At 42.8% G+C, this 15,094-nt stretch overlaps 1 protein-coding gene across 3 annotated transcripts; it reads right to left on the reverse strand.

Annotated features, from left to right (window-relative positions):
- Positions 1-7,951: 7,951 nt before the first annotated feature.
- WDR77 (WD repeat domain 77) lies at positions 7,952-15,054 on the reverse strand (the record flags this gene model as incomplete). 3 transcript variants are annotated; one of them, XM_079724645.1, is made up of 10 exons in its annotated part: positions 14,907-15,054; positions 14,460-14,645; positions 13,533-13,674; positions 13,202-13,251; positions 10,749-10,819; positions 10,558-10,612; positions 10,023-10,094; positions 9,305-9,413; positions 8,697-8,765; positions 7,952-8,105 (listed from the first exon to the last, which is right to left on the reverse strand). In XM_079724645.1, exons 1-10 carry the CDS (start codon positions 15,019-15,021, stop codon positions 7,952-7,954), a joined length of 1,023 nt encoding a protein of 340 aa, XP_079580771.1. In that variant the 5' UTR covers positions 15,022-15,054. The 3 variants fall into 3 exon arrangements, with proteins under 3 accessions (XP_079580771.1, XP_079580770.1, XP_079580772.1); XM_079724644.1 differs by having other exon boundaries at positions 7,952-8,111; XM_079724646.1 differs by lacking the exons at positions 13,202-13,251; positions 13,533-13,674 and having other exon boundaries at positions 7,952-8,111.
- Between the last annotated feature and the right edge of the window lie 40 nt (positions 15,055-15,094).

Consider the following 15,094-nt stretch of genomic DNA (forward strand, 5'->3'; position numbering starts at 1 on the left):
AGAGTATCCAGATGATTAAAAGTATTACTTTAAGTAGAGTGTTTAAAAGGTAAATACTCAAAAATATAATGCACTATTAACTAGTTGCATTTGTTAGGTGCAACAGAAAACTCAACTAGAAGCAATTTAATCAAAATTAAAACTTATTAACTCACATTAAAAGAAATCCAAAAGAGGTGGCTTAATCAGCACTGCTTAATTCAGGTGTTCAGCACAATCATCCAGGACCCAAGGTCTTGATGTGTTTCTTCTCTAAAGGACATGGCCACCCATACCTGAACAAAATCAAAGTCCTGTTGGTAAATATGGAGGAAGGAGGGAGAATAGTTATTAGACAGTCAACTGCACAGGCTACACTGTTATTAAAGTGTATGTTAATGAGCAGCTGCCCAACCTTTGGTGGCACACCAGAGTGCATGTGGCCCAGAAAGACTCTTGGGGGGTTGCTGTCAGAAGAGCAGGGTCAGAACAAGAAAGACAATACCCTTCACAGAAACCAATGAAGGGGGACTGTTATTCCTGATGACAGTGATGACTTCGCAGAAAGATTCCCATAACTCTGACAACAGCTTCTATTCACTTCCAACCTCACAGAACATGCAGCATTTTCCCCACTGACCAAGACAGTAATTGTCAGGGTGGTGAGGTTGCAAACAACAGACACCAGCTCTGGCTAAATCAATCAAAACAGGAATTCAAAGGAAAGCCTGTAAGGCAACTTACAATCAATGGGCATGTTGCAGAATCAGTCTGTTGTTTTTGAGGTACAGTTGATTTATAATATTATATTAGTTTCAGGTGTACAACACAGTGATTCATTATTTTTATAAAATACATTTAAAGTTATTACAAAAGAATGGCTATATGTCCCTGTGCTGTACAGTATACCCGTTGATGATTTATTTTATACATAGTATTTTGTGTCTGTTAATCCCATACCCCTATCTCGCCTCTCCCTCCCTTCCTCCTCTGCACTGGTAACCACTAGTTTGTTCTTTGTACCTGCAAGTCTGTTTCTGTTTTGTTATATACATTCACTTGTTTTATTTTTTAGATTCCACATATAAGTGATAATAGAGTATTTATTTTTATCTGATTTATTTCACTAAGCATAATACTCTCTAGGTCCATCCACATTGTTGTAAATGGCAGAATTTCATTTTATGGCTCAATAATATTCCATTGTATGTATGTACATCACATCTTCTTTACCCATTCATCTGTTGATGGACGCTTAAGTTGCTTCCATACCTTGGCTACTGTAAATAATGCTGCTATGATCATTAGGGTGCAAAATTCTTCTCAAATTAGTGTTTTTGTTTTCTTCGGATACATATCCAGGAGTGGAATTGCTGGATCATATGGTAGTTCTATTTTTAGTTTTTTGAGAAACCTGCATACTGTTTTCCATAGTGGCTGCATCAATTCACAATCTCACCAACAGTGTACTAGGGTTCCCTTTCCTCCACACCCTCACCAACATTTGTTATTTGTAGACTTTTTGGTGATAGCCATTCTAACAGGTGTGAGCCGGTATCTCGTGGTTTTGATTCGCATTTCTCTGATGATTAGTGATGTTGAGCAGTTTTTCACGTGTCTGTTGGCCATCTATATATCTTCTTTGTACAAATGTCTATTCAGGCCTTCTGCCATTTTTTAATTGGGTTCTTTGTTTGTAATAATGAACTATGAGAAAGAGAAATTAAGGAAACAATCTCATTTAGAATCACATCAAAAATAAAAAAATACCTAGGAATAAACTTAACCAGGTATGTGAAAGACATATACTCTGAAAGCTATAAAACACTGATGAAGGAATTTGAAAATGATACAAAGAAATGGAAAGATATCCCATGTTCTTGGATTGGAAGAATTAACATTGTTAAAATGTCCATACTACCCAAAGCAATCTACAGATTTAATGCAATACCTATCGAAATACCAATGACATTTTTCACAGAACTAAAACAAATAATCCTAAAATCTATATGGAACCACAAATGACCGCAAATTGCCAAAGCAACCTTGAGGGAAAAGAACTGTGCTGGAGGTATCACACTCCCTTAATTCAGGTGTTCAGCACAATCATACTACAAAGCTTGACTACAAAGCTATGTTAATCAAAACAGTATGGTATTGGCACAAAAAACAGACACATAAATCAATGGAACAGGATAGAGATCCCAGAAATAAACCCACACACTTATTGCCAATTAATCTATGACAAAGGAGGCAAGAATATACAATGGAGAAAAGACAGTCTCTTCAATAAGTGGTGCTGGGAAAACTGGACAGCTACATGTAAAAGAATGAAATTACAACATTCTCTAACACCATATACAAAAATAAACTCAAAATGGATTAAAGACCTAAATGTGAGACTTGAAACCATAAAACTCCTAGAAGAGAACACAGGCAGAACACTCTTTGACATAAATAACAATATATTTTTAGATCTGTCTCTTAAGGCAAAATAAATAAAAGCAAAATTAAACAAAGGGGACCTAATCAAACTTAAAAGCTTTTGCACAGCAAAGGAAACCATCAACAAAATGAAAGGACATCTTACTGAATGGGAGAAAATACTTGCAAATGATATGACCTATAAGGAGTTAATTTCCAAAATTTATAAACAGCTCATACAACTCAGTATCAAGAATCAGCCTTAAAACACAGTCAGGATCCAAGAAAGACTATTTATTAAAAAAAAAAAAAAAAAAAAAAGCCTGCCGGGGTCCTGCCATGGAAAGTCTGGTTAGAAAGTTCCACTGGTGGGACTGGTGCTGCCGCCACTGGGCTGTCACTCGTCATTGCCAGATACCCATTCTTTGAATCTTTGCTGCACTGCCTCCAGATTTAAGTCCTAGATGGGAGTAGCCAAATGGCCAAGCCTAGTTCAGCTGCCTACACCCTGGTGGCTTAGGTCAAAGAAAAAAACAAAACAAAACCTAGGCCCCTTTAAGCTTCCATAGTCTCCCCTCCAAAGCACATCAATGGAATCCATTTCAAAAGCACATCCAACACGTTACTTCGCTGTTTGAGATCTTCAGCATGGCTCACAGCACCCACCATCCAGCAGCAACCAATCTCATCTCCTTTTATCCTGCACCCCCACCTCCATATTTAGCCCTAGCTGCAGTGACCTCCTCTAGGAAGCTCTAAGCTCCTTCCACAGCAGGACTCTCACACTGTCACTTCCATCTGGAATTCTTCCCCAGCCCCAAGCATCAGCTAACTCACATCCAACCTTTAGGACTCAATCCAAATGTCACTTCATCAGGGAAGATTTACCACTTCTTCATGACTGGCTATCATCCTTCTCTTTAGCAATCTTTATTTCTTTTGGCTAGCACTAAAACATTATTTCCTTCCTGTCTCTCTCTCTAGACTAAGCTGCCGAAGTATGGACTGACCATGTCTGTCTTGCTCACTACCACACACCACAATGCCCAAAAGCTTCTGATACACCACAGCTGCTCACTCTTGAATGGCTGGTGACTTCCCTGCCTGGTTCCTGACCCATCTAGAATTCTCAGTAGATAAAGCCAATGCTTCTCAAACTTTAACATGCAGGAGTCACTGGGGAAGTTGTGAAAATATAAACTCTGATTTAGGTGGTCTGAACATTCTGCCCTTCTAACAAGTTCTAGGTGATGCCAATGCTGCTGGTGCACAGACCACACTTTGAGGAGCAAGTCAACACCTTATGAAATGAAATGATAAGCCAGACACATAGTACAAACACTGTACGATTCCACTCATAGAGGTACCTAGAATAGTCAAATTCATAGACCTGAAAGTAGAATGGTGGTTGCCAAGGTTTTGGAGGAGAGTTATTGTATAATGAGTACAAAGTTTCAACTTGGGATGATGGATCGTGGTTGCACAATGTGAATGTACTTAATGCCAGTGAACTGTACACTTAAAATGGTTAAAATGGTAAATTTTATATTTTACCATAATGTTTTTTTTAAAAAACAACTTAAGAGAAACAAACAAGGCCCACGTTGGCCCTGCCAAGTACAGACTGCAACAGGGGCCCAGGAATGGTGTTGGGCACCCAGCCTGTCTCCAGGTGCCGAGGTCAAAGGTAGCATTAATGCTAACTCTGCCAGGCAAATTGACATTGGATAACGGTCAGGGGCCTGTACATCAGCCAGTTTCTGTCCTAATCAGAGGGTTTCTGTGAGACAAGTTGCTTGTTAAAGATCTGGCAGAATTTAAAGCTGATATACACGTAAAGTACATTTTCTGATTCAAACAAGCTTCATTCATTCCTTTCAGCTGAGATCCTAGATAAGGGTTACCATTGGAGTGGAAAATTTTAGTTTGAAGTTCCTAATGCTTATAACATGGTGCCTCCCAAAGTGAAATATACCAGAATCTGACAACAAACATCACAGCGACAATGAAATGTCTACATTCACTGAAGGAACTTGCACCCAGTAGCACTGGCTTTCCCACCAGAAAGTTGAAAGGATGGTGTTTGGGGGTGAAACCCTTTACTTACTGACCTTTTGAATTCTGACGATCTATTATATACTGAAGAAGCAGACAAGACAGAGTTTCCAGAATACGTTGAGGACTACATTAAACCTTACTCTACATGATAAAAGATTTTAGGATCAGTGACTGTATCTTAACATGTCTTTATAACCTAAAATGAGTTAATGCTTCCTGTCCTGATCTTTGCACCTCCTTCACTCTCTGGATTGCACTAGTCCTACGACCATGTAATGAAGATGAAAAATTCCACAACTGCCCATTTTTGATGGAGAACTCAATAAGAAAATGTGTTTGGGGTTCAAAACTGGTCTGCTTACTTTACTTTTCCAAAATCAAGCTATATAGACTGCTGATGCTCTTGAGAGATTTTAATTACATCAAAATAGAGACTAGAGCTTCCTTACCCTTTTTCCAAACAAAATCAGTTCCCTGCAAAGTGATTCTAAATTTCAGCGTGACCCAGAGATTGGCAGTAAGAAAGTTGCTACAAATGGTGATTTGATATGAATTCTTTCAGCTTCTTTCACATATGTTGGCTCTCTTTAGGTGCCCTAAAACTTCCCTAGGATGCATACAAATATCTGATGTATGTCTTACTGAAAGAAATGCTTATGTAAGTATAGTTTGGAACAAACCTTTTTTTTTTCTATTCTTTTAGCTTGTAGATAGTTAAGTCAAACAACTACGGAAATACAAAGGATATGAAAGCACATTGCTCATGCTGTCCAAATGCAGCAAGAAATCTGCATTTTACGAATCAGAGCCCTTTACTTTTGGGTCTAGATGTGGCAAGAGTTTTGCAGCCCTCTGTAACTGAGTGATTAAAAAATAAACTACAGAGGGCTTCCCTGGTGGTGCAGTGGTTGAGAGTCCACTTGCCGATGCAGGGGACACGGGTTGGTGCCCCGGTCCGGGAAGATCCCACATGCCGCGGAGCGGCGGGGCCCGTGAGCCATGGCCACTGAGCCTGCGCGTCCGGAGCCTGTGCTCCGCAACGGGAGAGGCAACAACAGTGAGAGGCCCGCGTACCGCAAAAAAATAAATAAACTACAGGGACCTGCCCACACCCACCCTCCCAATCTCCTGCCCTTTCTATAATGCTGCCCAGAGGAAACATGGCTGGGAGTCCAGAGCAGTCAGAGCTTCAGTGATTTTGCTGCCTTAATGCGACCGTGGATCAGCAGTTAATGCCTATAGCGCTGGTAATTAAAGACCAGCCTCCTACCGTCCTGTGGGGCAGGACAGATCCTGGAGAACCAGCCTGATGTCTGGAGCTACCTGAAACAGTACTTGAGCCAACCTCAGTGTTTGTTGTTCTGAGCACCAGAAATCAGCAGTGGAATATAGTCAGTCAGGTTAGTGGACTTCACAGTAAGAACAATGAGGATAGGGAAATGGACTCACTCCAGCATTTGGATATTTGAACCAGTGAAATTAAATGCAAAATATATGCTTGTATGGTTTTAAACAAAGAAAACAAAATGAGCCCATTTCCACCTGTGGTCAGCAAATCTGTGCTGACTCTACTGAAACTACTCCCAAGTCAATGGCCTAGTAAACAACACTGCATGTGATACTACATTTCTGATTATTTTGAGGTCACCTTCTATTTTGAACCATCTTTTTTTTTTCTCACTGTTATAGACACATTCAATCACAATTGTGAGGGTCATTCTTACTGTGACTTCGATTACATTTGCAAATGTCTTGGTGATGATCATAAATAGATGTGAATTACTTGCATCAGCACAGATCTATCTGAATCTAAACTAATGTTTTTTACATTAAGTAACATCGTTCTTCAAACTCTAGGTTTTCCTTCTCTGATGTCATTTTAACCACCTTGACACATTATATTCATTTCCTTGGACTCTTATCTCTTTCACTGACTTTTCTCTCTACCATTCTTCAGTCCATGAGGAACATGCCCATGAAAATTTAATTCCTACCCACCTCACCCTCTACCTCACTTTCTCTAAGTGATCACAAATTTTAAGCTTTTACCACTGGGAAGAACTTAAGTGTTTCTATCAACACATCCTATTACCTCCCAAGAAGTTACACTTACGAACAGTGAGGGCTTCAATTCCACCTCCCCCCAAACCCGACAGTTAGATCATATGACAACAAATTCCCATGCTTTTACTCCAGGGTAATTGTGAGAACAGAGCTCACGCTCAGCAAGGGTGAAACACAGAAGCTTTACTTACAAATACTTTGCCCGTGAAACTGCCCCAATTTCATGATATTTTAGCTAAATGAAACTTGCAAAGCACAAAGGACATAATTGATTTAATTTAGTTTCAATACAATCAGTAATTGATCCATAACTTCTAAGTGGCAGTAGCCACCACCCAAGTAACCAAATATTTACCTTAAGTTCCAACTAGCTACTCTGGGGGGCCGGGGAAGCACACAAAAAAGTAACAGGCTATAAGAGATACCCTGATGACTCACATAAGTAGCATGTCTAATGGCACATGACATACACGCTTCAAAAGACAAGCCAACAGTGAATCGACTTTTTATTTCACTGACCGGTACTTCCGATTCTTTCTCTGATGCCGTATTCAAAATTTTCAGAGTCCCCCGAAATAGCATTCAGGCTTCCTGTATCTAGAGACAGGGGCCCAGAGGCAAAAAAGGTCAGGCCCCGGGCTGTTTTCAGGTGGGAAAGTGGCAGACATTCCTATGCAAGTCTGTGTCAGTGTTTAACTGAAATGCCTTTAACCTCTCCATCCTGAAACTCTTATATGGCATCTATGACAGAAATACACTCATCTCCCGTATACACAACTCCATGGGGGTCGGGGGTGAGGTGGGGGCATTACACAGGTCCCAGCCAAACTTCTTATTAAGCCAGAAACTGGACTTCTGGCTCAGTTTAATAACAAGGGATGCGCAAAACTGTGGTGACTGTCCTGGCTCTTCCTCAAGGTGAGCTGGGCTGGATGTGAATGGAAGCACTGCCCACTACAAAGGTGAATTAAGCTCGATAAAAAAATAAAATTGCTCCTATCTCTATAAGCTGCTTCCAAGAATCCAGGGATGACCACATTCCATACCTCATAGCCAATTCCTCATGCAAAGTTACGTGGGAAGCATAAAATCTTTTGTTAACTTTGGGGTGGGTGCAGGGCGGGGGGGAATGGGGATTGGGCCTTGGGAAAGATGCGGGATGGATTTTTTATTCCCATCAATAAAAACTATTTACCTACATACACACTCAGATACATACATATCCATGGTCAAGGAAGTTTTTCTTCCCTGGCTACAGGACCCCAGAATCCGGCCTACTCCAGGCTGAGAGACAATGCCTATTAACTGCATAGATCTGGTGTACCAACATACTGTAAAAGGCTCCTGTGTTGTCTCACAAACTGAGAGGGAAGGGGCAAAGGGAGTGGATACTCATTGGGGATTTGCTTTTTGTCTGAAATCCAATCTACTCAGCAACGCTCTTAGGTCCAGGCTCTGGGAGAGGTTCTGTGGGCACGATATGGTGGATGACCTGATGGTCCCAGCCCACTGTGGTAAGAAGGGAGTGATTGAGCGGGGACCAAGTAGCATCTCTCACAAAGTCTCTGTGGGCTCGGCTTCTAAACCTACAAGAGAACAAAGAAAAGTGTGGGCATAGTAAGAGACAGAGGAAAAAGCAGAAATGGAAAGAAGAGACCCAACACACCCAGGGCACACTTCACCACATATATGGCCTAGTCACCAGCATAGTGGTGTAGCTACCCACAGAAGACTTCATCATCCAATCTAGGGCCCTATTTTCATAGAAGAAATGATAGCTAGACCAAGGGTGGTGATATGAGGCAGTATCAGACAGCATCTCATGGCAAAGAAGGAAGTACAATCAGATCTTCTGTCTGGTGCCTTTCACCCTATAGCAGGTTGCATTTCCTACATGAGGTTCTTTGTGTGAAAAGGGTAGACTGTCTCTTTCTGGGAGTCAGTCGGAATGCCAGGCTCAGAAATCACACCCACCACCACATTCCTCCTCTACCAGGGACAAAGCTGGTTGTGAGTCAGCCCCTAGAACAGGGAGACAGTCAGCAGTCGGCCTGCTTCCATCACCAAGTCTCCTTGAAAGAGACAACCCAGTTTTCCAGAGAGAAAAAGGACCCAGCCACCTGTTGCTCCCCTCCCTGATTCCTCAACACAGGGTTCCACGTCACACTTACACCTCAGAAAGGCCTGAGTCCAGCACAGCAAGGGAGCAGTCTTCACTGACAGAGGCCAGGAAGGGAGCACTAGGAGAGAAGGAGGGGGTTGGGAAACATAAAGCCCATGGGTCTCAAGACAAAACCTGACTGGGCAATCCCCAAAGCCCACCTAAAATGATCAGAGAAGGTGGCTTGATCACCACCTTGGGTTAAGGCCTGGCTACCACTCAAGTCTAGGTACAAGTTCCAAGGAAAGATGAGGAAAATGGAGCAAAGTCAGGGTTGACAGCCATCCTGGCAACTAACCATCCCATCTAGTCCCACCCTGTAGCTTCAGTGATGATCCAGAAACACAGGCTTTCCAACCACACAGCCCTACAAGCCCACAGTATTAATCATTTTGGGTGTTGAGCAGGAACAAGACCATATTTTAGCCATTTGCAGTCAGAGACCATACAACCCCAAAAATGGACTAGTCTTAAGAGATCTTTCACATTCCAAAACCTCAGCTACAACAGTGCCTGCTTTAAGGAGCTACCTAATCAGCTAATGCTACGCCAACACAAGCATCCCCCCTCATTCTTCCTATTCATACCCACCAGGCCCTTGACGACAAAGAACAGTACCTGTGCGGGGAGAACACCAGCCCAGTGACACACTGGGAGTGCACAGCTGAGCTGAGGGCACAGCTTGCACTCTTGGTGTCCACAAGGGAGACAGTCCCATTCTCATCACCTGAAGGAAAGAGGGAGTACATCACAGAGGTTACAAGCATCGGCTGTGGACTCAGCCAGATCTGGACTTGAATGTCCTCCATCTTAAATAAATTAACCACTCTGAGCATTACAGAGAAACATTACAGAGCAAGGGGAGAAACTGAGCATCAGCTTCCTCTTTGGTAAAGTAGGAATAACTAGTCATTTGGGGGTTCTGGAAATTAAATTAATGGATGATGTAATTGTTATCATAAACTATGTCACCATAACACACAGCCATATCACCATGTTAATGCAACTGTCCCTACTATACAACCATATTCCCCATGTAGCAATCCACTTGCTTTGCGGCCCACTGACTTCTAGCCATGAATACAAGAGCCACAGCAAACAGTCAGGAATCAAATCTACGAGGACAAAAATCATCACGTTCTCCAAAGCTAAATTAAAACTACTTTTGGATCATCCCACCTCTCTACACCCCCATTATTATAATTCACCTTGCGCCCACATAATGAGACTGATGCGCTGATGAGACTGAGCAGCCAGGGTCTCGAATTATGGAATCAGCTCTCACGCTCATCCTCCCCTTCCCAGAGTCAACACACAGTTCGACATGCTGCCTTACCAAAGACAAAGATTTCACTCTGCTGAGGATGCCAAGCCAGGGAGGCGGGAAGGTAGCCAGAAGCACTGCAGCCTGCAAAGGGGAAAAGAGGGGTCTGGAACAAGACTCCGAGCCCAGCTCTGAGCCAAAGCTTCTCAGGTGAAGTCACTCGAAATCCCAGGAGCACCTTTGTTCACTTTCCCAAGCCCTGCTAAGGCAGTCCTGTCCTCATCCTTGACCCTCACAACCTACATCTACCCATCAGCCTCCTGCCCTTTCCAGATGTGAGTCACGGGCAAGTTCCAAAACAAAGCATGAAGAGAACAACTCTGACCCCTTTGTTCATCCATCCAGGAAATGTAAATGATCCACCCAGTAACTAGCCCTTCCTCTTGGGACCCACTGCACACAATGTGCCTCAGTGGGAAAGAAAGTCATTGTGTCATTTGTGTCAGTGACTGGGCATCTGGCAGCTTTGCCTCTGACTCTGGCCAAGGAAAGCCTCTTCCAGGTGGTTTCCTAGTATCATTCTCCCACCACTGGCTCTCAGACTCACCCATCTGTGATGCTGGCTTGGGACAGCGGGTATCCCACAGTAAAATTCTATTGTCCTAAAAGAAGGAACAGAAAAAGGGCTTCACAATCCAAAGAAGCAGCTGCTGGCCAGAAGCCCTCCACACTAGACTTAGGTCTAAAGGGTCTGAGTGCGGTTAGGATGTGGGAAGGGAAAAAGAGATTATATCTCACCTCACCACATGAAAGAAACACAGAATCCTTGTGGGGAGAGGCAGCAACACAGGTGACCTGCCCAGAGTGACCTGTAAAGGAGACAGAACAAGAAATAAGACAGAGAAGATGCAGGCATTACTATCAAGCAGCCCAGACACTATGAAGGGGTAGGAGGGAGGGTGAGAAATAGGCCTAGTCTCATGATGCAAATTAACAAATTCTGTGAGATTTTTGGATTAGATGAAACCTAAGAGGAAATGTTGATATCATTATAAAAACTCAAAAGGCTTGGAGAAAAATGAATCACTAAAGACATGAAAGATAAATTAAATGCTGAAAAGGAACAGGAGAGGAATTTACAGTAAAGACATCCTAGAAGAGCAGTAGCACACATGCCTCCAGGTAGCATACAAAGACTTCTGAGGGAGTTCTGGACACTGAGAGTTTTAAGGGAATTTCTCTAATGTTCTTCTGCCATATTGAACTGAGAAGCTGCCTATAATCGGCCAGCAGTGCTGACCTCTACTCTCACAGTCACCCTTCTCCCATGTGTACAAGAAATACACACCTCTCACCCACCCCAAACCTTACCATGATGTTCAGGAGTATAAAAACCTAAGGTATAAAACAAAAGGGGCTTTTTCTGAGACAAAGAAAGAGCATCTGCGTAAAATTCTGTGAAGGAGGCTAGCCTTTCTCAGCCACACTACAAACACAAGTGTGGTTCTGTGACTGATCTCTTCTCTTTAATAATGAGAATTTTGAAACATATGACAGGTGGTTGTCATAAGGACATCTCATAAGCTTATCTGAATTTAAAAATGAAGTCAGACTTTTTCTGACTGAAAGTTAAGTCTCACTTGGCCAACTGGCTTAACAGTGCATATGGTTTTTGGCAGTTAGGTTATTTGGTAGATGTTTTACATAAATTAAATAAGCTTAATCTGCAAATCCAAAATTTTGACAAACATATGTTATAAAAGTGTACAATAAATGACATGGCCAGATATAACTTTCTTTGCAACTAGTTTAATTTAAATTAGATACTAATTTTAAAATGTGTGAGAGATTACAGTTTTTCAAAATTCTTTTAGGGCTACATGCTAAAAATGTTAAAGGTCTCCAATAAATGTTAACTACAGGCTGTGGAAACCACCTTCTCCAAAGTGATTTAACCAGACTTTCTGAGATAGTCTGAATGTGGCTCTGCCCAGAGACAGAAGTGTGGGCTCAAACTACCTTCCATAGAATCCATGGAAAGCCAACACGAGAAGGAATGTATTGCTAACTTGACAAAAGCAAAGCTTTGGGACAAACACCATAGGGGAGTACAAAAGATGAAAAAAATATGTGGTTCCTCTGCCCTCAAGGAATTTGGAATCAGTGGGGGGAATAAGAATAAACACAAAGAACTAATTAAAAAGGTTGAAAGGAACAAGTGCTGAAAAAGAGTTATTTAGCATTGACCAGAAAAACACGTCGTAAGTCTAGGAAACAAAAAGCAAGTACAGTAGACTTTGAGCACTGACATTTTAACATTATTGTCTAACTATCTGCAAGTGACCATGAAGCTCCAGGAGATATATAAGTTTATGATTTTGCTTCGCCCATATCTAAATCACGCACTTTGAAGTTAGAACTGGCAGAGAAAGGCACTTAGTCACTGGGGGAACCAGTGATCACCCATATCTACATCTCTTAGCCACACACACATTAACGCTCTATACATTATCTTCATTAAGATTTGGTATCTTCATGAGGAATGGCTCCAAAAATAAAGTCAACTGCTAGTGCTGCTAATGAAAGTGAGCAGAAAAAGGAACATTAATAGAAAGTGATGGCTCTCACCAAAAAAATGAGATTTTATGGAGGTGAATATTCAAAAGTTCAAGATTCACAAGTATCAGGGTTTATACTTGGAGAATTCCAAAGATCTACAGTGATCGGGTTTAGATAGCATGGTATGCTTGAAGGAGTGACAGTAAAAAGGCCTGAATGCCAGGACATAAATATGAGATTTTAACCTGCAAGCCACAAGAAACCAATGAAAGACTAAAGATTACAGGTAGAAACAATGAGATGAGTGCCACCATCTGTATAAGATAAAGCCTGAAAGTAAATGGGAGCATAAGAAATGGAACGGAAGGTCACTGACGAAATGGAAAAAGACTCTAAAGAACTTGGGGACCAAGTGGGAAACAGGAGGAGTGGAAGAGGACTGGGATTTTCAGCCTCAGGTGACCAAGAAGGTGGTGAGGCTGTCAATAAAAAAAAAAAAAAAATAGGGAAATTATGAAAAGGGCTAGAATCGACACTGGAGCCTGACTGTAGTTTTGGAAGAAATATACTACCAGGCAGGAGAGCAAAGAATTGATATCACTAACATGCAAGCAAAGTTCAAAGAGCACAAAGGGGAGAATAAAAATAAAACAGCCAAGGCAAAGACTGAAAAGGAAAGAACATGCACTCACCTCGGTATGAGTTGAGAATCATCTGCTGAGCAAGGTCCCAAACTTTGATGCTAAGAAGCAAAAGGAAACAGAGACTTAATTTGACCTACACTACCTACATAAAAACGTGTGTTCAAATAAGAACGTCCTATGTCTTTGCCTACTGGACTTCTGGTACAGCCTACTTTTACAATGGATTGCAAAAATCTCTAAGAAAACCTTATAGGCATGTCATAACTAGTCACTGTGTTCTTATAATGAGCCCAAAACACTATTTAATGGGGCTAATATGATGCTAAAGACACCCCCCAAAGGAGGCCCAGAAACAGGAGCGATGAGAGAAGGGACCCACCAGAAGTCTTTGCTACCACTGACAGCTTGCGTGCCAGAGCTTAGGACACTGACTGTAGACACGATGTCATCGTGCTCATACTTGCAGAACTTGCTGACAATTAGTGTCTCATTCTCATCCAGCTCCCACAATTCAACAGCACCTGTTGGGGGTGGGGAGGAGGGTGAGGGAAACAAGCTTGGATTATGCCAAGACGGCAATTCGCTTCTAGGATTCTAAGCTCTCAGGAGACAAGGAGGAAATCTCCTCAATGATCTGAGTAGCACACAGTCCGTACGGTTAAATATTCCCAGTTATTTGGACACTAAAGTATCTGCTGAACAATTTGAATAAATGTCTTAGTCACAAAAATATGTTGAATAACATAAAAATATGTTGTACAGTGACTAAGTACAGAAAATCACCAAATAGCTGCCCTGAATATAGTGTTCAAGCTCAATCGCCAGAGAGGCTCAGTCTTTAATGTCCCACGTTTATCCTTCCATGCAATGCCTGCCAACGTCCATATTCTGATTTCTTTTTTTTTTTTTTAATGTCAAAGCCTCCATTGCTGAGTCTGACATTCAAGGCAAAGAAAGCAGAATAAAGACATTTAAGAATAAAATGGGAAGAAATGGAAAGAGCACAGATTGGCCTCGGTATCATCTTTAAGATCAAGATTATCCTTGGTTTGGGGTTGGGTGGATACAGAGAAGAAAAATAGTTCCAATTAACTCCTTAATTTTGTTATGGATTTTGCTACGAATTTCCACCAAACAATTTAGAATCTTGGGAAAGGTATTTCCTACCTACACAGTTACTCTCCTTCGGGACCAACATCCTCAAGCTCCTCCAAGCACTGAGTATAGGATTTTAAAAATTGAGCCCAGCCCGACCTATACCCCTGGCCTCCATCCCACCTGTAAGGTTGAGGAGAAAGTGACTCACCTGAATCGGAAGCTACTAGGATACCTCTGTCCCCTACCCAAGTGAGGTCAGCCACTCCGGCCTCCGTCTGGACTCCAGCGGAGCAGAAACCTTCGTTGGGGGCGGCACAAGGGTCCTTGAAAAGCCAGAGGGAGCCAGCCCAGCAGCGGCCACTCAGGCTAGAAGCCCCGAGCAGAAGCGCCCCATCTAAGGGAGATACAAGTTGTCAGCGCGTGAGGAGTGGAAGGGCTAATCTCCCTGGTGACCGCCCAGCAGCCAGCTGGCCGGGTCTGGATCGGAGCCCAGGAACGCCGATCACGGCTGGGGACTGAGCTCAGCGACGCGAGGCAGGGGTGAGGATGGCATGCGGGGTAAGCGGGGGGCTGGGGGCAGGCTGGAAGGTTTAGTCCCGGGAAAGGGCATTCGGGGTGGGGTGAGGGAACTCCCAGACCCAGGACCTTGGCTCACCCGACCGGTACCGCGCAGCCTCCAATTGCCGCTCCATACAGGCGGGCGCATTAGGGGGAAGGTTCCACTCCCGGGCCTCCGGGGGCACTAGCGGGGGCGGGGTTTCCTTCCGCATCTCCACGATTCCAACTCCAACCTAGACCCAAACTGGACGCCCGCCGAAGACTCAGCTCCGCGAGCCACCACGT

Source organism: Hyperoodon ampullatus (genome assembly GCF_949752795.1).
Source record: "Hyperoodon ampullatus genome assembly, chromosome: 2".
Taxonomy (NCBI): Eukaryota; Metazoa; Chordata; class Mammalia; order Artiodactyla; family Ziphiidae; genus Hyperoodon; species Hyperoodon ampullatus.